Source organism: Macaca nemestrina, chromosome 2, assembly GCF_043159975.1.
Source record: "Macaca nemestrina isolate mMacNem1 chromosome 2, mMacNem.hap1, whole genome shotgun sequence".
In the NCBI taxonomy this organism is placed as follows: domain Eukaryota; kingdom Metazoa; phylum Chordata; class Mammalia; order Primates; family Cercopithecidae; genus Macaca; species Macaca nemestrina.
This window is the reverse complement of record NC_092126.1, coordinates 172,031,664-172,057,751: the sequence shown is the minus strand read 5'-3', so window position 1 is coordinate 172,057,751 and position 26,088 is coordinate 172,031,664. Positions and strand designations below refer to the sequence as shown.

The 26,088-nt window shown below is 38.2% G+C and overlaps 1 protein-coding gene across 3 annotated transcripts in view; it reads left to right on the top strand.

The window, feature by feature from the left end:
- LOC105470429 (CD96 molecule) overlaps positions 1–26,088 on the top strand; it is a 110,669-nt gene that overhangs the window by 79,383 nt on the left and 5,198 nt on the right. For all 3 annotated transcript variants that reach the window (XR_011620356.1, XM_071092450.1, XM_071092451.1), the window contains exons 11-13: positions 8,442–8,507; positions 9,349–9,438; positions 25,812–25,935. Coding sequence is in view for 2 of the 3 variants with exons in the window: in XM_071092450.1 (XP_070948551.1) it covers positions 8,442–8,507; positions 9,349–9,438; positions 25,812–25,935 (280 nt within the window). In the remaining variant the exon portion in view is untranslated. The remainder of the gene's footprint in view (positions 1–8,441; positions 8,508–9,348; positions 9,439–25,811; positions 25,936–26,088) is intronic.

The following is a 26,088-nucleotide window of genomic DNA, read 5'->3' as shown; positions in this document are numbered from 1 at the left end:
AAGGGCAGCCAGAGAAAAAGGCCAGGTCGCCTACAAAGTGGAAGCCCATCAGACTAACAGTGGAACTCTCAACAGAAATCCTACAATCCAGAAGAGATTGGGAGCCTATATTCAACATTCATAAAAAATAATTTTCAACCCAAAATTTCATATCTGGCCAAACTAAGTTTCATACATGAAGAAGAAATAAGATCCTTTTCATACAAGCAAATGCTGAGAGAATTCATTACCACCAGATCTGCTTTACAAGAGATCCTGAAGGAAGCACTAAAAATGGAAAGGAAAGACCATTACCAGCCACTACAAAAAAACACTGAAGTATACAGGCCAGTGACATTATGAAGCAACCATATAAACAAGTCTGAAAAATAATGAGCTAGCATCATGATTGCAGGATCAAATCCACACATAACAATACTACTCTTAAATGTAAATGGGCTAAATGCCACAATTAAAAGACACAGAATGGCAAGCTGGATAAAGAACAAAGACCCATGTGTATGCTGTCTTCAAGAGACCCATCTCACATGCAGAGACACATGTAGGCTCAAAATAAAGCGATGGAGCGAAATTTGCCAAACAAATTGAAAACCAGAAAGAGAAGATCTTGCATTCTTAGTATCTGACAATACATACTTTAAACCAACAAACATTTAAAAAAAGACAAAGAAAAGCATTAGGTAATAGTAAATGGTTCAATTCAACAAGAAGACCTAATTATCCTAAATATATATGCACACAATACAGGAGCACTCAGATTCATAAAGCGAGTTCTTAGAGACCCTCAAAGAGACTTAGACTCTCATGCAATAATAGTGGGAGACTTTAACACCCCAGTGACAATATTAGACAGATCATCATGACAAAAATCAATAGAGACATTCAGGACTTGAACTCAGCTCTGGATCAAGTGGACCTGATAGATATCTACAGAACTCTTTACCCAAAAACAACAGAGTATATACATTCTTCTCACCACCTCATGGCACTTCCTCTAAAATTGATCAGATAATCAGGAACAAAACACCCCTCAGTAAATGCAAAAGAATGGAAATCATAACCAAGTCTCTCAGACCACAGCAAAATAAAATAAGAACTCAAGATTAAGAAATTCACTCAAAACCATATAACTACATAAAATTTGAACAATCTGCTCCTGAATGACTTTCAGGTTAATAGTGAAATCAAGGCAGAAATCAAGAAGTTCTTTGAAACTGAGGACAACAATACAACGTACCATAATCTCTGGGACACAGCTAAAGCAGTGCTAAGAAGGAAATTGATAGCACTAAATGCTCACATCAAAAAGCTAGAAAGATCTCAAGTTAACAACTAACATCACAACTAAAAGAACTAGAGAACCAGGAGCAAATGAACCCCAAAGCTAGCAGAAGACAAGAAATAACCAAGATTGGAGCTGAATTGAAGGAGATAGATACACAAAAAACCTTTCAATAAATGAGCCAATCTAGGAGCTGATTTTTTCAAAAAGATTAATATAATAGATATACCACTAGCTAGACTAATAAAGAAAAAAAGAGAGAAGAATCAAACACAATCAGAAATTATAAGAGGGATATTACCACTGATCCCACAGAAATACAAACAATCATTAAAGAATACTATGAACACCTCTCTGCAAATAAACTAAAAACTCTAGAAGAAATTGATAAATTCCTAGGCATATACACCCTCTGAAGACTGAACCAGGAAGAAACTGAATCCCTGAATAGACCAATAACAAGTTTTGAAATTGAGACAGGAATTGATAACCTACCAACCAAAATAATCCCAGGATTATATGGATTCACAGCTGGATTCTACAAGAGGAACAAAGAAGAACTGGTACCATTCCTACTGAAACCATTCTAAAAAATTTAAAAGAAGGAAATGCTTCCTAACTCATTCCATGAGGCCAGCATCATCCTGACACCAAAACCTGGCAGAGATACAACAAAAAAAGAAAATTTCAGATCAATATCCTTGATGAACATCAATGCAAAAATCTTCAACAAAATACTAGCAAACCAAACTCAGCAGCACATCAAAAAGCTTATCCACCATGATCAAGTTGGTTTCATTCCCAGGATTCAAGACTGGTTCTACATACACTAATTAATAAAAGTGATTTATCACATAAACAGAACTAAAGACAGAAAGCACATGATTATCTCAAAAGGTGCAGAAAAGACCTTCATTAAAATTTAACATCCCTTCGTGTTAAAGATTCTCAATAAACTAGGGATTGAAGGAACATACCTCAAAATAATAAGAACCTTATACGACAAAGCCGCAGCCAGTATCATGCTGAATGGGCAAAATCTGAAAGCATTCCCCTTGAAAACCAGTACAGGGTTGCCCTCTCTCAGCATTTCTATTCAACATAGTATTGGAAGCTCTGGCCAGGGCAGTCAGGCAAGAGAAAGAAATAAAGCATATTTAAATAGGAGTAAAGGAAGATGTGAAAACTATCTTTGTCTGCAGATGACATGATTCTTTATCTAGGAAATCCCATTGTTTCAGCCCAAAAGTTTCTTAAGCTGATAAGCCACTTCAGCAAAATCTCAGGATACAAAATGAATGTGCAAAAGTTGCTAGCAATCCTATACACCAACAACAGACAAGCTGACAGTCAAATCATGAATGAATTCCCATTCACAATTACCACAAAAAAGAATAAAATACCTAGGAATGCAGCTAACAAAGGAAGTGAAGAGCCTCTTCGAGGAGAACTACAAGCCACTGCTCAAAGAAATCAGAGATGACACAAATGGAAAAACATTCCATGCACATGGATAGGAAGAATCAGTATCATGAAAATGCCCATACTGTCCAAAACAATTTAAAGATTCAATGCTATTTCCATTAAACTGCCATTGACATTCTTCACAGAATTGGAAAAGAACTATTTTAAAATTCATATGGAATCAAAAAAAGATCCCAAACAGCCAAGGCAACCCTAAGCAAAAAGAAAAAAGTTGTAGGCATCATGCTACCCGACTTCAAACTATACTGCAGGGCTATAGTAACCAAAACAACATTGTACTGGTACAAGAACAGACACACAGACGAATAGAACAGAATAGAGAACCCAGAAATAAGACCACACACCTACAACTATCTAATCTTTGACAAACCTGGCAAAAACAAGCAATGAGAAAAGGATTCCCTATTTAATAAATTGTGCTGGGAGAAATGGCTAGCCATATGCAGAAAATTGAAACTGGACCCCTTCCTTACACCATATACAAAAATCAATTCAAGATGGATTAAAGACTTACACCCAAAACTATAAAAACCCTAGAAGAAAAGCTAGGCTATACCATTCAGGATATAGGATAGGCAAAGATTTCATGATGAAGATGCCACAAGCAATTGCAACAAAAACAAAAATTGACAAATGGGATTTAATTAAACTAAGAAGCTTATGCACAGCAAAAGAAACTATCAACAGAGCAAACAGACAACCTACAGAATGGAATAAAATTTTTGCCATCTATCCATCTGAAAAAGGTATAATAGCCAGCATCAATAAATAATTTACAAGCAAAAAACAAACAACCCCATTAAAAAGTGGGAAAAGGACATGAACAGACAGTTCTCAAAAGAAGACATGCATGTGGTTAGAAACATGAAAAAGAAAAGCTCAACATCACTGATCGTTAGAGAAAGGCAAATCAAAACCACAATGAGATATCATCTCAGTCAGAATGTCTATTACTAAATAGTCAAAAAACAACAGATGCTGGTGAGGGTGTGGAGAAAAAGGAATGCTTTTACGCTGTTGGCGGAAGTGTAAATTAGTTCAACATTGTGGAAGACATTGTGACAATTCCTCAAAGACCTAGAGGCAGAAATATCATTCGACCCAGCAATCCCATGACTGAGTGTATACCCAAAGGAATATAAATCATTCTATTATTCAAGACACATGCACAAGTATGTTCATTGCAGCACTGTTCACAATAGCAAAGACATGGAATCAACCTAAATGCCCATCAATAATAGACTGGACAAAGAAAATGTAATACATATACACTGTGGAATACTATAGTCATAAAAAGGAATGAGATCTTGTCCTTTGCAGAGACATGGATGGAGATGGAACCTGTTATTTTCAGCAAACTAATGCAGGAACAGAAAATCAAACACCACATATTCTCGAATTTTCTCCATATCAGCAGTGTTATCATTTATGTGTTCCCTGAGGTGACACTTTGAGTTGCCTTCAAGAACTTTTTCTTTGCATTTACAACTTGGCTAAGGATTTGGCCCAAAAGGCCTAGCTTTGAGCCTGTCTCAGCTTTTGACATATCTTCCTCACTAAGCTTAATTATTTCTAGCATTTGATTTAAAGTGAGAAATGTGCTTCTCTTCTTTCCTTTGAACACTTAGAGGCTGTTTTAGGATTATTAATTGGCCGAATTTCAATATTGTTTTGTCTCAGATTAAAGAAAAAAAAAAGAGGCCCAAGGAGAGGAAGAGAAATGGGAAAACCACCACTAACTGGAGCCGTCAGAACACACACAACATTTATCAGTTAAGTTCTCCATCTTCTAAGGGTGCAGTTTGTGGTGCCTCAAAACAATTTCAGTGGTAACATCTAAGATCCCTGATCACAGATTACTATAATAGATATAACAATAATATGAAAGTTTGAAATATTGCAAGAATTACCAAAATGTGGCACAAAGACATGAAAAGACATGAATTGAGCACATGCTGTTGGAAAAATGGCACCTATAGACTTGCTTGACACAGGGTTGCCACAAACCTTCAATTTGTAAAAAAAAAATAAACAAATAAATAAATAAAGCAGTATCTGTGTCTGTGATGTACAATAAAGTCAGGCATGCCTACACGAATTTCTGGGAGCTTTCTTAACCTTTCCCCATGGTTAAGGCACAAGCCCCAAGATTCCAAAGCTTGTGAGTGTCATCTTTGTCAACAAGAGTATGAGGGCCGTATTTGTGGACCAGGTGGACATGACAAAAGTGGGCACAGAAGCTAGCACCAGTGTGTGCACCTGGGTGGCAGAGGTGGTGCTGGCCCAGTACATACTCACCTTGAAAAGGAAGATGAGATGAAAAATCAAGATCATCAAGATTCCTGTGGCCAGGCCTTGCATCTCTGGATATTGTTTGCCACCTATACTGTTGTTTCAAGGATACAATCAAAAGCAGAAGAACTCAGAATGCCTTAAGGAATATTGAATAGCTAAGAAGTGACTTATCAAAAGTCTGCTGTGCATGTAGAAATGATGCAAGAATTCCAGAAAAGTTCAGTTTGCATCAAGAACCCTGCAAAGGTAACAAATTATCTGTGGTTTTATTAAAGGAAGATGCCAAACTTTAATAATAATGGACTTTGATATGACACTAAGTAGATTTTCCTACCATGGGAAAAGATGCCTAATGTGTCATAATATGATTGACAACTATAAACTTGTCACAGGCAAATGTCAAAGAGGTTATTGCAACTGAAGGAAAAATATTTTATTATTGAAGTTGAACCTGTTAACTTCAAAAGAAGTACCCGTCTATGGTAGAATAGTATGCTGCCCAACATAGTGTCTTTGTTGAACAAGCTTTACCAAAAAATGAAATTTAAAGAAATTGTGGAAGAACTTGATGTTATGCTCAAGGCAGGATATAATAATTTACTTGAGAAGCTCCAGTAACACGGTATCCATGTTCATATTTTCAGCAGATATTGGTGCTGTAGAGAAGTTTATCAATCAAGCTGGTGTTTGTCATCCGAATGTCAACGTAGCGTTTGTTTGTGGATTTGTGAAAATGTGTACTCAAAGGATTTAAAGGAGAATTACCTCATGCAGTTAATGAACATGATGTTGCCTTGAAGTACACAGAACATTTCAGTCAATTCAAAGACAATAGCGGCCAGGTGTGGTGGCTCACGCATGTAATCCCAGAACTTTAGGAGGCCGAGGCAGGCAGATCCCCTGAGGTCAGGAGTTTGAGACCAGCCTGACCAACATGGAGAAACCCCGTCTCCACTAAAAATACAAAATCAGCCGGGCTTGGTGGCACATACCTGTAATCCAGCTACTCGGGTGGCTGAAGCGGGAGAATCACTTGAACCCGGAAGGCGGAGGTTGCAGTGAGTGAGATTACACCGTTGCACTCCAGCCTGGGTAACAAGAGCGAAACTCTGTCTCAAAAAAAAAGAAACAATGGTAACATAATTCTGCTGAGACTCCCAAGAAGACTTTAAAAGGGCGTACAAATTAGCCAAATTTTCACATTCTGAAAATTAGATCTCTAAATGATAGAGTGGATAAGCTTTCAAGAAAGTATTGTTTCATCAAAAGATGAATCACTAGAAGTAGCCAACTGTGTCTTACAGAGGATTCTATAAACAAGCATTCTTCAGGATGTTCTCTTCTGCAAGAGCAAGTGATACCAGAATTGTTCATCTCTTCACCTTGATGAAAGACTATTTTTTACAATATATTTCTGGTCTTGAAAGTTTACCTTTATGTATTTAAGTATTTTCAGACATTGGAATCCATCAACAGGAAACTCCATTTTCTTCATCTCTCTCACCATACTTCCCACTACCTGTTGTTAACAGATTAAAAACAAAAACAAAAAACCTCAAAGTCAAAATTAGAAAAATAACTCCCTACTTTTCCAAAGTGGCTTATGTTTTTTGATTTTTTAATTATTATGAGGGGTCTTTTAAAATTGGGAAAGTTACTAAAAGTCCAAAAAGAAGTTTTATGAAATTACAAAAAGAAAATTGCATACTTTTAAGTGTTGTAATGTTTGTAATTTGTAATTGTGCTGATGGTATGACCATCTCCTGAAATTGTGTTATGTTAGGTTATTTTGCTTGGGGAAAATCAATACTGACCAGAAAAACCTGGCACTGTATACTTGATGAAAACTATTAGTGTCCACACATCACTAACCATTACAAAATGTTCTACATTGACTCACTGATAACAAACATAAAATGGAAAATATTTTTTAAATACCCATTTTCCTTAAATGGATAGCACTTATTCAGCCGTTTAGATTTTAGCATAAATTAATTTATCCCATTCTTTCTTGCAAACATACTTTGATGAGATGCAAAATAAAGACATCAAGTTTAGAAAGTAAGAAATTAAAGGAGTCACCATACCATATTTAGCAAAAAAACTACAAGGTTAACTGCCTTTTGCATACTTTTACCTAAATCTAGGCCTGGTCCCAATTGTTTTTCAGTTAGTTATTGTTCTTTGGATATCAAATTTTGGCTAATGGTATAATCATTAAAAAACGCTTAGTCCATCATCGTCAATAGGCCTTGGTATTCTGTCTAGGACAAAAAATTAATAAAGATCACGTATGCAGGATCAGAGAGTTACACTGAAAATAAGAACATCTCCCTGAACTCAGACTGTAAAAAAGCTGCGTATGAAACCACTCTTACTTCTCAGGTGACCCCAAATGGAAATAGCTATGACCAATTGTCCTGTAATCAAGCCCTAAAGAATGGACTCTCACCTCTTCTGGAGGGCCTGATCACACACCTCTGTCAGCAACTGCAGCTGCTGTTGGCATCTAAGGAGAAACAAGGAAAGGGGAGGGCTGAGGGTATGGTTTGTTTTATTTTGGTTTGGCTCATTTGATTTGGTCTTGACATACAAGAAAGCTTTTAACTACGAACATCACGTATGCTAATATTTTAAATGAATGGATGTAATACATTTGTACTGATTACAACCATGCATTACTGTAGTTATTTTACTTTACATTGCACTGCAGGCCTTTTATCAAATACAGATATGTGGTGTCTGCCAAGGAGCGAATCTTTCTTGCCAGAGACAGGGCAATAAACAAAATGAGTTGTTAGATCTATTTCAAAAGCCATATGTGCTGTCTGAGTTTGCTGCCATCCACTCAAGGGGAAGGTTTGCCTCTAAATGCTTCAAAAGGACTCACTCAGCAGCTGACAAGGCCTGTGGCCACAGGGGTCTGATAATTCACTGCTGACATGTTTCGTTTTCTCAGTTCAGCAAGACTGTCAGCTGACCCACAAGTACAAAGTGTCTTCTTCCCTTATGCATGTTCTAGCAAGGTCCTCAAAGTCCTATTGGCAGCTTTCCTTGACTAAACGCCACCATCACACACCTGGACCTTCATTCTCTTCCATTTTTTTGGCTCATCTATGGAATGAGCATGACACACTCTGGCTAGAGGAACCCCTTCTAGTGTTTTCTTTCCATATGGACATCGGAACTGCAAGAATCCCTTCAACTCCCACTTTGTTTGAGGACATTCTAGTGTGTGCTATGGAACAGTTTAATGATTTTGCTTTAAGTATTCATTAATATCCTTTTTTATAATTATTAGATTAAATTAGCAGTCAAGAAGAGATAATAGAATAACTAGTGTATATAGGTTAACTCTTCTGATATCTTCTTCCTTTAGCATTTTCACAGATACCCAGTGAAACATACAGTTCATCCCCCTCGGGCGCAGGCTCAACACTTCATGGTGAGTACCTGGGGAAGATTTAGAGACACTGAAGGTAGTGGTCAGCTTTATTTGGACACAGGTGTAAAAACAAGAACTGATAAGAAGCCAGCCTCAGATAGATACATAAAAGTACATCTTGATGATGAAAATTACAATGAATGGAATCAAAATTCTTTTCAGCCATTCAAAGACGATAGAGACCAAGCCTTAGATTTTTATACATTTTATTTCAAAAAAAAATCTACACAATAGCATTTTTTACTAGTTATATCTATGAAAAATATATTTCAGTATTTTATTGGAAAATAGAATAATTAGTCAACATGTATTTATCTAGTCTAATGTTGCAAAGGAGTTTTTATTAACCTTATCAAACACATTGATGTGGAGAAGAATCAGTACTTTGATCAGCTGAACCTCTCATACCAAGAGAATAGGATTAGAGCCTCACTTATCCATGACCCCCAACTCTGGCCTTTTTCTGTACCACTTACATTTCTCATGGAGATTCTTCAGCAGACATCATTTTGTTGTTTGGAAGTATGGAGCTTCTTTTTTATTTTTTTTTCAACCAATAGGAAATTTTCCTGTTTTCAACCAATAGGATATTTTTTTTCAATTAATAGGAATTTTTTTTTCAACCAATAGGAAATTTTATTCCTTTGGCAATTGTTAGACAAATCTCAGGATTCCAGCCTTGTGATAAATTGGTTCTTAATAAACTTTACACATAATATTTAAGGGATACTTAGACAATTTAAATTGAGTTTTTTCAAATAGCATATGAAACCCAGTCATGATATTATACCACTTGATCAAGTTGAGATGTCTTGTCCAGATATCCCCGTTATATTCCTAGACAATGTCTTTACCAGCACAACCAGAGCATTTTCAGAAGTCCCCACAACTGCCAATGGATCTACGAAAACTAATCACGTCCATATCACTGGTAAGTCATTTGTCCTATTTTGGGAGATTTTATGCTTTATTCCCTCAACAAATATTTATCAAGTACCTACCATTTGCCAGGCACTATGCCAGTTGTTGGATATACAGTGAAAACACTGGCTTTTTGAAGATCATAATCTATTAGCGATCATGTATAGTAAATAAATAATCACAAATAAATTTATTTTTGACAAGTACTATGATAAGGTGTTGTCGGAGTCAAACAGGCAGTCCTGATTTTAATTGGAGGATAGGACAGGACTCTATGAGGATATGATACTTAAATTAAAATCTGAGAAAAATAAATAAGAATTATCCAGGTGAAAAGTAGCAAAAAACATTTCAGGTCTATGAAAACAAAGTCTGAGATAGAAATCATTGGAACAAAGTGTACTCCTATAATTCACCTAATATAATATTGTCATGCAAAATGTAATCCCTCTTTTATATCATGAGAGGGCAAAAGATTCAATAAAGTTAGGACCCTCCTAATGAAGGTCATGATTGTAAGTTCACAAGCATAATCAACTTCAGGGGTGTTCACTTGACTAGTGAACGCAACACCTAGGTACTCAGCTCATTTTGTATCAAAGGTCATACAGTCTTCTGATCATTGGAGCATCATCTTGCACATGTCGTGGCAATAAAGCTGCAAACTAAGGTACTACAAAGATTTTAAGATATTGGTGCCTTAAAGAGCTGTCTAGTTTAGAGATGGGTCAGGAGTGGAGTTCCGCTTTTCCACTTCCATTGTGATGGCAGTGGTCTCATTTTCTATATTTGGTTGGAAAAAAAAAATTGTAGGCATTGATGTAAGACCTCTTTAAAATCTTTTGTTTGGCAAAAATGAGGGATCGTGGCAGACAGAAAGCAGGACTAGATTACAACTCTGCAGCATGCAGTTTTGCACTGTGAATTTTAGCTCCAGGTCAACTGCAAGAACAAACCAGCAATCCCGAGAAAACCCCCAGACCCTCTGAAGGAAACAGACTGCTTCTGTAGCACCCAGGAGACACCCCAAATACTCTGGGAGGTGGATAGCCTCACACAAATTTTCAAGCCCATCTCATCCTCCACCTGGAAACAGACTTGGGGCTGTTGGCAGGGTGGGGGCACAGTGGGAGTGAGACTGGCCCTTCAGTTTGCACGGGAGCTCGATGAGGCCTTTGACTGCCGGCTTTCCCCCTCTTTCCTGACAACCTGCATGAATCAGCAAAGGCAGCCATAATTCTCCTAGGTACACAACTCCAATGACCTGGGAATCTCACCCTATCACCAACAGCAGTGGCAGCAAAACCTGCCCAAGAAGAGTCTGAGCTCAGACATGCCTAGACCTGCCTCGACCTGATGGTCCTTCCCTATCCAACCTAGTAGTAGAAGACAACGGGCATATAATATTGGGAGTTCTAAGGCCCTGCCCACCACCAGTCCCTCTCCAGACTACTGCAGCTGATGCTTTCTGGAGAGCTCCACCTCCTAGCAGGTGGCCAACCAGCACAAAAACAAAGGATTAAACCACCAAAAGTAAGGACCCTCATGGAGTCCATTGCACCCTCTGCCACCTCCACCAAAACAGGCACTGGTATCCATGGCTGAGAGACCCATAGATGGTTCATATCACAGGACTCTATGCGGACAACCTCCAGTACCACCCTGGAGCCAGGAAGACTCACTGGGTGGCTAGACCCAGAGGAGAGACAACAATCACTGCAGTTCGGCTCCCAGGAAGCCACATCCATAGGAAAAGGGAGAGCGCCTACATCAAGGGAACACCCAGTGGGACAAAATAATCTGAACAACAGCCTTCAGCCCTAGACCTTCCCTGTGATGGAGCCTGCCCAAATGAGAAGGAACCAGAAAACCAACCCTGGTAATACGACAAAACAAGGCTCTTCAACACCCCCCAAAACAATCATACTAGTTCACCAGCAATGGATCCAAACCAAGAAGAAATTCCTGATTTACCTGAAAAATAATTCAGGAGGTTAGTTATTAAGTTAATCAGAGAGGGACCAGAGAAAGGTGAAGACCAGTCCAAAGAAATCCAAAAAAATGACACAAGAAGTGAAGGGAGAAATATTTCTGGAAATAGATAGCTTAAAGACAAAAAATCAAAAATTCAGGAAACTTTAGACATACTTTTAGGAATGTGAAATGCTCTCAAAAGTCTCAGTGATAGACTTGAACAAGTAGAAGAAAGAAATTCAGAGCTCAAAAACAAGATCTTCAAATTAACCCAGCCCAAAAAAGACAAAGAAAAAAGAATAAGAAAATATGAACAAAGCCCCCAAAAGTCTGGGATTATGTTAAACAACTGAACCTATGAATAATCGGTGTACCGGAGGAAGAAAAGAATTCTAAAAGCCTGGAAAACATATTTGGGGTATAATCAAGGAAAACTTCCCCAGCTTTGTGACAGCCCTAGACATGCAAATACAAGAAGCACAAAGGACACCTGGGAAGTTCATTGCAAAAAGATCTTCGCCAAGGCACATTGTCATTAGGTTATCCAAAGTTAAGACAAAGGAAAGAATCCTCAGAGCTGTGAGATGGAAGCACCAGGTAACCCACAGAGGAAAATCTATCAGATTAACAATAGATTTCTCAGTAGAAACCCTACAAGCTAGAAGGGATTGGGGACCTATCTTCAACTTCCTCAAACAAAATAATTTTTAGCCAAGAATTTTGTATCCAATGAAACTAAGCATCATATATGAAGGAAAGATACAGTTGTTTTCACACAAACAAATCCTGAGAGAATTTCACCAAACCACCACTACAAGAACTGCTAAAAGGAGGTCTAAATCTTGAAACAAACCCTGGGAACACATCAAAACAGAACCTCTTTAAGCATAAATCACACAAGACCTATAAAACAAAAATACAAGTTAAAAAGCAAAAACAAAAATCCAAAGTACACAGATAACAAAGAGCATGATGAAAGCAATGGTACCTCATATTTCAATACTAACTTTGAATGTAAATGGCCTAAATATTCCACTTAAAAGATACAGAACCGCAGAATGGATAAGAACTCACCCATCAACTATTTGCTGCCTTCAGGAAACTCACCTAACACATAAGGACTCATATAAACTTAAAGTAAAGAGGTGGACAAAGGCATTTCATGCCAATGGACACCAAAAGTGAGCAGGGGTAGCTATTCTCATATCAGACAAAACAAACTTTAAAGCAACAGTGGTTAAGAAAGACAAAAAGGGACAGTATATCATGGTAAAAGACCTTGTATAACAGGAAAATATCACAATCCTAAACATATATCCACCTAACATTGGAGCTCCCAAATTTATAAAACAATTACTAATAGACCTAAGAAATGAGATAGACAGCAACAAAATAATAGTGGGGGACTTCAGTACTCCACTGACAACACTAGACCGGTCATCAAGACCGAAAATCAACAAAGAAACAGCAGATTTAAACTATATGTTGGAACAAATGGACTTTACAGATATATACATAACATTTCATCCAACAACTGCCAAATATACATTCTATTCAACAGTGCATGGAACTTTCTCCAAGATAGACCATATGATAGGCCATAAAACAAGCCTCAATAAATTTAAGAAAAATGAAATTATATCAAGCACTCTGTCAGACCACAGTGGAATAAAACTGGAAATCAATTCCAAAAGGAACCTTCAAAACCACGCAAATACATGGAAATCAAATAACCTGCTCCTGAATGAGCATTGGGTCAAAAATGAAATCAAGATGGAAATTTAAAAATTCTTTGAACTGAATTACAGTAATGACACAACCTAACAAACCTCTGGGATACAGCAAAGGTGGTGCTAAGAGGAAAGTTCACAGCCCTAAACACCTACATCAAAAATCTAAAAGAGTGCAAACAGACAATCTAAGGTCACACCTGGGAACTAGAGAAACAGGAACAAACTGAACCCAAATCCAGCAGTAGAAAGGAAATAACCAAGATCAGAGCACAATATAATTGAAATAACAACAAAAATGCAAAAGATAAATGAAACAAAAACTGGTTCTTTGAAAAGGTAAATAAAATGCATAGACCATTAGCAAGACTAACCAATAAAATAAGAGAGAAAATCCAAATAACCTCATTAAGAAATGAAATGGGAGACATTACAGCCGACACCACAGAAATACAGAAGATCATGCAAGGCTATTATGAACACCTTTATGCACATAAACTAGAAAACCTAGAAGACATGGATAAATTTCTGGAAAAATACAACCACCTAGCTTAAATCAGGAAAAATTAGATACTCCGAACAGACCAATAACAAGCAGTGACATTGAGACGCAAATGACTCTGTCTGACAGCTTTGAAGAGAGCAGTTGATCTCCCAACACGGAGGTTGAGATCTGAGAAGGGACAGACTGCCTGCTCAAGTGGGTCCCTGACCCCTGAGTAGCCTAACTGGGAGACATCCCCCACTAGGGGCAGTCTGACACCCCACACCTCACAGGGTGGAGTACCCCCCTGAGAGGAAGCTTCCAAAGCAAGAATCAGACAGGTACACTCACTGTTCAGCAATATTCTATCTTCTGCAGCCTCTGCTGCTGATACCCAGGCAAACAGGGTCTGGAGTGGACCTCAAGCAATCTCCAACAGACCTACAGCTGAGGGTCCTGACTGTTAGAAGGAAAACTATCAAACAGGAAGGACACCTACACCAAAACCCCATCAGTACGTCACCATCATCAAAGACCAGAGGCAGATAAAACCACAAAGATGGGGAAAAAGCAGGGCAGAAAAGCTGGAAATTCAAAAAATAAGAGCACATCTCCCCCGGCAAAGGAGCGCAGCTCATCGCCAGCAACGGATCAAAGCTGGACAGAGAATGACTTTGACGAGATGAGAGAAGAAGGCTTTAGCCCATCAAACTTCTCAGAGCTAAAGGAGGAATTACGTACCCAGCGCAAAGAAACTAAAAATCTTGAACAAAAAGTGGAAGAATTGATGGCTAGAGTAATTAATGCAGAGAAGGTCATGAACGAAATGAAAGCGATGAAAACCATGACACGAGAAATAAGTGACAAATGCACAAGCTTAGTAACGGACTCGATCAACTGGAAGAAAGAGTATCAGCGATTGAGGATCAAATGAATGAAATGAAGCGAGAAGAGAAACCAAAAGAAAAAAGAAGAAAAAGAAATGAACAAAACCTGCAAGAAGTATGGGATTATGTAAAAAGACCAAATCTACGTCTGATTGGGGTGCCTGAAAGTGAGGGGGAAAATGGAACCAAGTTGGAAAACACTCTTCAGGATATCATCCAGGAGAATTTCCCCAACCTAGTAGGGCAGGCCAACATTCAAATCCAGGAAATACAGAGAACGCCACAAAGATACTCCTCAAGAAGAGCAACTCCAAGACACATAATTGCCAGATTCACCAAAGTTGAAATGAAGGAAAAAATCTTAAGGGCAGCCAGAGAGAAAGGTCGGGTTACCCACAAAGGGAAGCCCATCAGACTAACAGCAGATCTCTCGGCAGAAACTCTCCAAGCCAGAAGAGAGTGGGGGCCAATATTCAACATTCTTAAAGAAAAGAATTTTAAACCCAGAATTTCGAATCCAGCCAAACTAAGTTTCACAAGTGAAGGAGAAATAAAATCCCTTACAGATAAGCAAATGCTTAGAGATTTTGTCACCACTAGGCCTGCCTTACAAGAGACCCTGAAGGAAGCACTAAACATGGAAAGGAACAACCAGTACCAGCCATTGCAAAAACATGCCAAAATGTAAAGACCATCAAGGCTAGGAAGAAACTGCATCAACTAATGAGCAAAATAACCAGTTAATATCATAATGGCAGGATCAAGTTCACACATAACAATATTAACCTTAAATGTAAATGGACTAAATGCTCCAATTAAAAGACACAGACTGGCAAACTGGATAAAGAGTCAAGACCCATCAGTCTGCTGTATTCAGGAGACCCATCTCACATGCAGAGACATACATAGGCTCAAAATAAAGGGATGGAGGAAGATTTACCAAGCAAATGGAGAACAAAAAAAAGCGGGGGTTGCAATACTAGTCTCTGATAAAACAGACTTTAAACCATCAAAGATCAAAAGAGACAAAGAAGGCCATTACATAATGGTAAAGGGATCAATTCAACAGGAAGAGCTAACTATCCTAAATATATATGCACCCAATACAGGAGCACCCAGATTCATAAAGCAAGTCATTAGAGACTTACAAAGAGACTTAGACTCCCATACAATAATAATGGGAGACTTCAACACTCCACTGTCAACATTAGACAGATCAACGAGACAGAAAGTTAACAAGGATATCCAGGAATTGAACTCATCTCTGCAGCAAGCAGACCTAATAGACATCTATAGAACTCTCCACCCCAAATCAACAGAATATACATTCTTCTCAGCATCACATCGCACTTACTCCAAAATTGACCACATTATTGGAAGTAAAGCACTCCTCAGCAAATGTACAAGAACAGAAATTATGACAAACTGTCTCTCAGACCACAGTGTAATCAAACTAGAACTCAGGACTAAGAAACTCAATCAAAACCACTCAACTACACGGAAACTGAACAACCTCCTCCTGAATGACTACTGGGTACATAACGAAATGAAGGCAGAAATAAAGATGTTCTTTGAAACCAATGAGAACAAAGATACAACATACCAGAATCTCTGGGACACATTTAAAGCAGTGTGTAGAGGGAAATTGATAGCACTAAATGCCCACAAGAGAAAGCAGGAAAGATCTAAAATTGACACTCTAACATCGCAATTAAAAGAACTAGAGAAGCAAGAGCAAACACATCCGAAAGCTAGCAGAAGGCAAGAAATAACTAAGATCAGAGCAGAACTGAAGGAGATAGAAACACAAAAAATCCTCCAAAAAATCAATGAATCCAGGAGTTGGTTTTTTGAAAAGATCAACAAAATTGACAGACCGCTAGCAAGACTAATAAAGAAGAAAAGAGAGAAGAATCAAATTGACGCAATTAAAAATGATAAAGGGGATATCACCACTGACCCCACAGAAATACAAACTACCATCAGAGAATACTATAAACACCTCTATGCAAATAAACTGGAAAATCTAGAAGAAATGGATAATTTCCTGGACACTTACACTCTTCCAAGACTAAACCAGGAAGAAGTTGAATCCCTGAATAGACCAATAGCAAGCTCTGAAATTGAGGCAATAATTAATAGCCTACCAACCAAAAAAAGTCCAGGACCAGATGGATTCACAGCTGAATTCTACCAGAGGTACAAGGAGGAGCTGGTACCATTCCTTCTGAAACTATTCCAATCAATAGAAAAAGAGGGAATCCTCCCTAACTCATTTTATGAGGCCAACATCATCCTGATACCAAAGCCTGGCAGAGACACAACAAAAAAAGAGAATTTTAGACCAATATCCCTGATGAACATCGATGCAAAAATCCTCAATAAAATACTGGCAAACCGGATTCAGCAACACATCAAAAAGCTTATCCACCATGATCAAGTGGGCTTCATCCCTGGGATGCAAGGCTGGTTCAACATTTGCAAATCAATAAACATAATCCAGCATATAAACAGAACCAAAGACAAGAACCACATGATTATCTCAATAGATGCAGAAAAGGCTTTTGACAAAATTCAACAGCCCTTCATGCTAAAAACGCTCAATAAATTTGGTATTGATGGAACGTACCTCAAAATAATAAGAGCTATTTATGACAAACCCACAGCCAATATCATACTGAATGGGCAAAAACTGGAAAAATTCCCTTTGAAAACTGGCACAAGACAGGGATGCCCTCTCTCACCACTCCTATTCAACATAGTGTTGGAAGTTCTGGCTAGGGCAATCAGGCAAGAGAAAGAAATCAAGGGTATTCAGTTAGGAAAGGAAGAAGTCAAATTGTCCCTCTTTGCAGATGACATGATTGTATATTTAGAAAACCCCATTGTCTCAGTCCAAAATCTCCTTAAGCTGATAAGCAACTACAGCAAAGTCTCAGGATACAAAATTAATGTGCAAAAATCACAAGCATTCTTATACACCAGTAACAGACAAACAGAGAGCCAAATCATGAATGAACTTCCATTCACAATTGCTTCAAAGAGAATAAAATACCTAGGAATCCAACTTACAAGGGATGTAAAGGACCTCTTCAAGGAGAACTACAAATCACTGCTCAGTGAAATAAAAGAGGACACAAACAAATGGAAGAACATACCATGCTCATGGATAGGAAGAATCAACATCGTGAAAATGGCCATACTGCCCAAGGTTATTTATAGATTCAATGCCATCCCCATCAAGCTACCAATGAGTTTCTTCACAGAATTGGAAAAAACTGCTTTAAAGTTCATATGGAACCAAAAAAGAGCCCACATCTCCAAGACAATCCTAAGTCAAAAGAACAAAGCTGGAGGCATCACGCTACCTGAATTCAAACTATACTACAAGGCTACAGTAACCAAAACAGCATGGTACTGGTACCAAAACAGAGATATAGACCAATGGAACAGAACAGAGTCCTCAGAAATAATACCACACATCTACAGCCATCTGATCTTTGACAAACCTGAGAGAAACAAGAAATGGGGAAAGGATTCCCTATTTAATAAATGGTGCTGGGAAAATTGGCTAGCCATAAGTAGAAAGCTGAAACTGGATCCTTTCCTTACTCCTTATACTAAAATTAATTCAAGATGGATTAGAGACTTAAATGTTAGACCTAATACCATAAAAATCCTAGAGGAAAACCTAGGTAGTACCATTCAGGACATAGGCATGGGCAAAGACTTCATGTCTAAAACACCAAAAGCAACGGCAACAAAAGCCAAAATAGACAAATGGGATCAAATTAAACTAAAGAGCTTCTGCACAGCAAAAGAAACTACCATCAGAGTGAACAGGCAACCTACAGAATGGGAGAAAATTTTTGCAATCTACTCATCTGACAAAGGGCTAATATCCAGAACCTCCAAAGAACTCAAACAAATTTACAAGAAAAAAACAAACAACCCCATCAAAAAGTGGGCAAAGGATATGAACAGACATTTCTCAAAAGAAGACATTCATACAGCCAACAGACACATGAAAAAATGCTCATCATCACTGGCCATCAGAGAAATGCAAATCAAAACCACAATGAGATACCATCTCACACCAGTTAGAATGGCGATCATTAAAAAGTCAGGAAACAACAGGTGCTGGAGAGGATGTGGAGAAACAGGAACACTTTTACACTGTTGGTGGGATTGTAAACTAGTTCAACCATTATGGAAAACAGTATGGCGATTCCTCAAGGATCTAGAACTAGGTGTACCATATGACCCAGCCATCCCATTACTGGGTATATACCCAAAGGATTATAAATCATGCTGCTATAAAGACACATGCACACGTATGTTTATTGCAGCACTATTCACAATAGCAAAGACTTGGAATCAACCCAAATGTCCATCAGTGACAGACTGGATTAAGAAAATGTGGCACATATACACCATGGAATACTAAGCAGCCATAAAAAAGGATGAGTTTGTGTCCTTTGTAGGGACATGGATGCAGCTGGAAACCATCATTCTTAGCTAAGTATCACAAGAACAGAAAACCAAACACCGGATGTTCTCACTCATAAGTGGGAACTGAACAATGAGATCACTTGGACTCGGGAAGGGGAACATCACACACCAGGGCCTATCATGGGGAGGGGGGAGGGGGGAGGGATTGCATTGGGAGTTATACCTGATGTAAATGACGAGTTGATGGGTGCTGATGAGTTGATGGCTGCAGCACACCAACATGGCATAAGTATACATATGTAACAAACCTGCACATTATGCACATGTACCCTAGAACTCAAAGTATAATAATTTAAAAAAAAAAAAAAAAAAAAAAAAAGAAGGAAAAGGCATTTGTGTACTTGACACCAGTCACATGTAGTGGGTTCCGTTTCCAGGAAGTACAAATTAAAGTGGATATTAAAAATCTGGTGATGTCCACAGGAGCTGAATCCACATGGTGAAAGGTCCAGAAATCATGTCTATGATAAACATTTGAATAAAATGGAAAGCTTGGCACAGAGAAAACAAAGGGTGTTATGATAGAGTCTTTAAATAATTAATATATTGTCATGGAAGATAATTTAGATAATGTATAGCCATACATGATAGATCTTAGACCATCCAAAGAGAGAAAGTTACAAGTTTAGATTTAACATTTATGATGAACCTTTCAACAATAAAAGCTAGTTGAAAATGCAATGAATCACTTTGTGGGGCAGATTCCATGGCATTAGAAATATTCAAATAGCGGCTTGAATAAAGTGTTTTTTTTTTTAAAAAAAAAAAAAAAAGGCCGGGCGCGGTGGCTCACGCCTGTAATCCCAGCACTTTGGGAGGCCGAGGCGGGCGGATCACAAGGTCAGGAGATCGACACCACAGTGAAACCCCGTCTCTACTAAAAATACAAAAAATTAGCCGGGCGCAGTGGTGGGCGCCTGTAGTCCCAGCTACTCAGGAGGCTGAGGCAGGAGAATGGCGTGAACCCAGGAGGCGGAGCTTGCAGTGAGCCGAGATCGCGCCACTGCACTCCAACCTGGGCGACAGCGTGAGACTCCATCTCAAAAAAAAAAAAAAAAAAAAAAAAAACAAGCAGTGACATTGAAATGGCAATTTAAAAATTACCAACAAGGGCCGAGCGCAGTGGCTCATGCCTGTAATCCCAGCACTTTGGGAGGCCAAGGCCAGTGGATCATGAGGTCAGGAGTTCAAGACCAGTCTGGCCAAGATGGTGAAAACCTGTCTGTACTAAAAATACAAAAATTAGCCAGGTGCAGTGGCAGGCACCTATAATCCCAGCTACTTGGGAGGCTGAAGCAGGAGAATTGCTTGAACCTGGGCAGCAGAGGTTGCAGTGAGCCAAGATTGTGCCATTGCACTCCAGCCTGGGTGAGAAAGTGAGAATCCATCTCAAAAAAAAAAATTACCAACAAAAGAAAGTCCAGGACCAGACGGATTCACAGCAGAATTCTACCAGACATTCAAAAAAGAATTGGTACCAATCCTATTGACACTATTGCACAAGATAGAGAAAGAAGGAGCCCTTCCTAATTCATTCTATGAAGCCAACCTCACCCTGACACCAAAACCAGGAAAGGACATAACCAAAAAAGAAAACGACAGACTGATATCCTTGCTGAACATAGATGCTGAAATCCTTAAAAAAAAAAAAAAAAAAAAACTAACTAACCAAATTCAACAACATATCAAAAAGATAACTCACCATGATCAAGTGGGTTTCATACCAGGGATGCAGGGATGGTTTAACATACACAAGCCAATAAATGTGATACACCACATAAACAGAATTAAAAACAAAAATCACATGATCACCTCAATTGATACAAAAAAAAAAGTTCAACAAAATCCAGCATCCCTTTATGATTAAAACTCAGCAAAATTGGCATACAAGGGACATACCTTAATGTAATAAAAGCCATCTATGACAAACCCACAGCCAACATAATACTGAATGGGGAAAAGATGAAAGCATTCCATCTGAGAACTAGAGCAAGACAAGAATGCCCACTCTCACCACTCCTCTTCAACGTAGTAATGGAAGTCCTAGCCAAAGCAATCAGACAAAAGAAAGAAATAAAGGGCATCTAAGTCAGCAAAGAGGAAATCAAACTGTCACTGTTTGATGATGATGATTGTTTACCTTGAAAACCCTAAGGACTCCTCTAGAAAGCTCCTAGAACTGATAAAAAATTCAGCAAAATTTCCGAATACAAGATTAATGTACACAAATCAGTAGCTCATCTATACACCAACAGCGACCAAGCAGAGAATCAAATCAAGAACTCAACCCCTTTTACAATAGCTGCAAAAAATAAAATAAAATAAAATACTTAGGAATATCCTAACACAGGAGTCAAAAGACCTCTAAAAGAAAAACTACAAAACATTGATGAGATAAATCATTGATGACACAAACAAATGGAAACACATCCCATGCTGATGGATGAGTAGAATCAATATTGTGAAAATGACCATACTGCCAAAAGCAAACTACAAATCCAATGCAATCCCCATCAGAATACCACCATCATTCTTCGCAGAATTAGAGAAAACAATTCTAAAATTCATATGGAACCAAAAAAAAGCCCACATAGCCAAAGCAAGACTAAGTAAAAAGAAGAAATCTGGAGGCATCACATATCTGATTTCCAACTATACTATAAAGCCATAGCCATCAAAACAGCATGATACTGGTATAAAATAGACACATAGACCAATGGAACAGAATAAACCCAACTACTTACAGCCAACTGATCTTCAACAAAGCAAACAAAAACATAAAGTGGGGAAAGGACACCCTTTTCAATAAATGGTGCTGGGATAATTGGCTAGCCACATGTAGGAGAATTAAACTGGATCCTCATCTCTCACCTTATACAAAAATCAACTCAAGATGGATTAAGGATTTAAACCTAAGACCTGAAACTATAAAAATTCTAAAAGATAACATTGGAAAAATTCTTCTAGATATGGGCTGAGGCAAGGATTTCATGACCAAGAACCCAAAGCAAATGCAATAAAAACAAAGATAAATAGCTGGCACATAATTAAACTAAAGAGCTTTTCCATGGCAAAAGGAACAGTAATCAGAGTAAACAGACAACCCACAGAGTGAGAGAAAACTGTCTCAATCTATACATCTGACCAACGACTACTATCCAGAATTTACAACTAACTCAAACAAATTAGTAAGAAAAAAGCGGCCGGGCGCGGTGGCTCAAGCCTGTAATCCCAGCACTTTGGGAGGCCGAGACGGGTGGATCACGAGGTCAGGAGATCGAGACCATCCTGGCTAACACGGTGAAACCCCATCTCTACTAAAAAATACAAAAAAAACTAGCCGGGCGAAGTGGCGGGTGCCTGTAGTCCCAGCTACTCGGGAGGCTGAGGCAGGAGAATGGCGTGAACCCGAGAGGAGGAGCTTGCAGTGAGCTGAGATCCGGCCACTGCACTCCAGCCTGGGTGACAGAGCAAGACTCCGTCTCAAAAAAAAAAGAAAAAAGAAAAAAGAAAAAAGCAAACAACCCTATCAAAAAGTGGGCTAAGAACATGAATAGACAATTCTCAAAAGATATACAAATGGCTAACAAACATATGAAAAAATGCTCAACATCACTAATAATCAGGGAAATGCAAATCAAAACGACAAGGAGATACCACCTTAGTCCTGTAAGAATGACCATAACCAAAAAAATAAAAAAACAGTAGATGTTGGCATGGATGTGGTGAACAGGGAATGCTTCTACACTGCTAGTGGGGATGTAAACTGGTACAGCCACTATAGAAAACAGTGTGGAGAGTCCTTAAAGAACTAAAAGTAGAGCTATCATTTGATCCAGCAATCCCACTACTGGATATCAGCCCAGAGGAAAAGAAGTCATTATTCAAAAAAGATACTTGCACATGCATGTTTATAGCAGCACAATTCACAATTGCAAAATTGTGGAACCAACCCAAATGCCCATCAATCAATGAGTGGATAAAGAAACTGTTTTTTAGATAGATAGATAGATAGATAGATAGATAGATAGATAGATAGATAGATAGATAGATACATACATACATACATACATACATACATACACACACACACACATACACACACTATGGAAAACTACATAGCCATAAAAAAGGAATGAATCAACAGCATTTGCAGTGACCTGGATGAGACTGGAGACTACTCTTCTAAGTGATGTAACTCAGGAATGAAAAATCAAACATTGTAGGTTCTCACTGATATGTGGGAAGCTAAGCTATGAGGACACAAAGACATAAGAATGACACAATGGACTTTGGGGACTTGAAGGGAAGAGTGGGAGGGGGTGACAGATGAAAGACTACAAATATGGTGCAGTGTATACTGCTTGGGTGATGGGTGCACCATAATCTCATAAATAGCCACTAAAGAACTTATGTAATCAAATACTACCTGTACCCCAATAACTTATAGAAAAATAAAATAAAACCTTCTGTTCTTTCCTTTATCTAAAACTTTGGAGGTAAAATATTATATCTCACCATATTACCATGGTGGAGCTTAGTAAATTTTGACTTGTGTGAAACAGAACTTTGTCTAGACCTGAGTTGACCAATTGTCTCTTTCATGATCATGCTACTCTAGTGGTTTGAACTATGCAAACTTTCTAGTCATCTGTATATACAATGTATCACAAGATTATGTATTATTGGACTACATGAGTCTCCAGGGAACCCTCAGTTGCTACGTTGACAGGGGTGAGAATCAGGAAGACCTCGAATCCCTGGATGTATGTTGTATGAAAGGGAAAAGTCTTCAATACTCTAGCCAATGCTAACATGATAACATCACATGGTTTCAGTCCAGGCTTTGTACAAACACAGAAAAGATGTGATAGCGAATATTAAATCTAGTTCTTTGACCTGTATTTTTTGAGATTTTGCTGTATGAAAAGCAGTGTAATAAAAACGGGCAAATGAAAGAAATTTAAATCCTTGCTTCAGCAGTTTACTACCTAGTTGAGACAAGGAAAGAAAACCAATCCAGATAGCTTTTTGCCCAAATGATCTATGTAATCGAAGTACCTAAAGATCTATCTATCATGTATAAGAAATTTCACTGGAGTATCATTAGCAATAACAAAGTCTGGAAACAATTTAACAATCTAACATTGTGAGATAAATTAAATAAACTGGTATATCCATTGAACTATTCAGTCATTTAATAGAATGAGATAAATCTCTGTGCAGTGCTATGGAAAGTATTCCAAGAATATTTTTTAAGAAAAAGAGGCCAGGTGTACATCTTTTGGCCTCTTATTCTTTAAAAACATGTCAAATGTAAAATTAAAAATGTAAAATGGGCCGGGCGCGGTGGCTCAAGCCTGTAATCCCAGCACTTTGGGAGGCCGAGATGGGCGGATCACGAGGTCAGGAGATCGAGACCATCCTGGCTAACCCGGTGAAACCCTGTCTCTAGTAAAAAATACAAAAAAATAGCCGGGCAAGGTGGCGGGTGCCTGTAGTCCCAGCTACTCGGGAGGCTGAGGCAGGAGAATGGCGTAAACCCGGGAAGCGGAGCTTGCAGTGAGCCGAGATCCGGCCACTGCACTCCAGTCTCGGCGACAGAGCAAGACTCCGTCTCAAAAAAAAAAAAAAAAAAAAAAATGTAAAATGGTTTTTTACATTTTTAGATTAGTTTAAAAGCTCAAAATCACTAATCACTAGAGAAATGCAAATTAAAACCACAATGAGATACCATCTCACATAAGTTAGAATGGCTATTACTAAAAAGTAAAAAAAAAAAAGAAAGAAAGAAACGGATGCAGGTGAGATTGTGGAGAAAAGGGAATGTTTATACACTGCCGGTGGGAATGTAAATTAGTTCAGCCATTGTGGAAAGCAGTTTGGCTACTGCTCAAAGAACTTAAAAAAAAAATTACTACTTGAACCAACAATCTTATTATATTGGATATATACCCAAGGGAATATAAATTGTTCTACCATAAAGACAGATGAGCACATATGTTCATCACAGTACTATTCACAATAGCAAAGACATGAAACTAACCTAAACTCCCATCCACAGTGACTGGATAAAGAAAACGTGGTACATATACACCATGGAATACTATGAAGCCATAAAAAAGAATGAGATAATATTCTCTGCAGCAACATGGATGGAACTGGAGACCATTATCCTAAGCAAACTAACACAGGAATAGAAAACCAAATACAGCAGGTTCTCACCAATAAGTGGGAACTAAACATTAAGTACATATGGACACGAAGAAGAGAACAACAAACACTGAGGCCTTCTGAAGGTTGAGAGGAGGGTAAAGATTAAAAAAAAACAAAAACAAAAAAAACCTACCTATCAGGCACTATGTTGATTACCTGGGTGACAAAATACTCTGTACACCAAATCCCCACAGCAAGTAATTTACCTATATAACAAACTGGCACATGTACCCCTGAACCTAAAATAGTGAAAAAACGAAAAAGAAGCCATGGACAGAATAGTGTGTATAATATGCCCCCAATTGTAATAAAAGAGGTATATATTCATGGTACATATGTATGCTTATATATATCCATGGAAATTTTCTGATAGGATACATCATTAACTCTTAAAAGTTATCACCTCGTGTAGGTAACAAGGCATAGACATGCCCACCTCCAGAGTATGATCATAGCCAATGAGAATCCCCATGGCCTTTGAAGAAAATATGTTTCACATAGGAGAAAAAGTTTAATTAATCCTGTTTTCCAAAAGCCAAAGTTTGGGATTAAAGTTCATCTTTCTTTATGCCCTTTTCAGGTATTGTGGTCAGTAAGCCCAAAGATGGAATGTCCTGGCCAGTGATTGTAGCAGCTTTACTCTTTTGCTGCATGATATTGTTTGGTCTTGGAGTGAGAAAATGGTGTCAATACCAAAAAGAAATGTGAGTATAATATTAACATATATAGGAACTGACAACTTCTCATTGTAAAATGTTCATCAGTACAATATATTATTACTCTGTGAAGTTCCTCCCATATTTTAATGAAGAAATAAGGCTCACAGAAGCTCAGAGAGATTAAATAGCTTTCCCAAC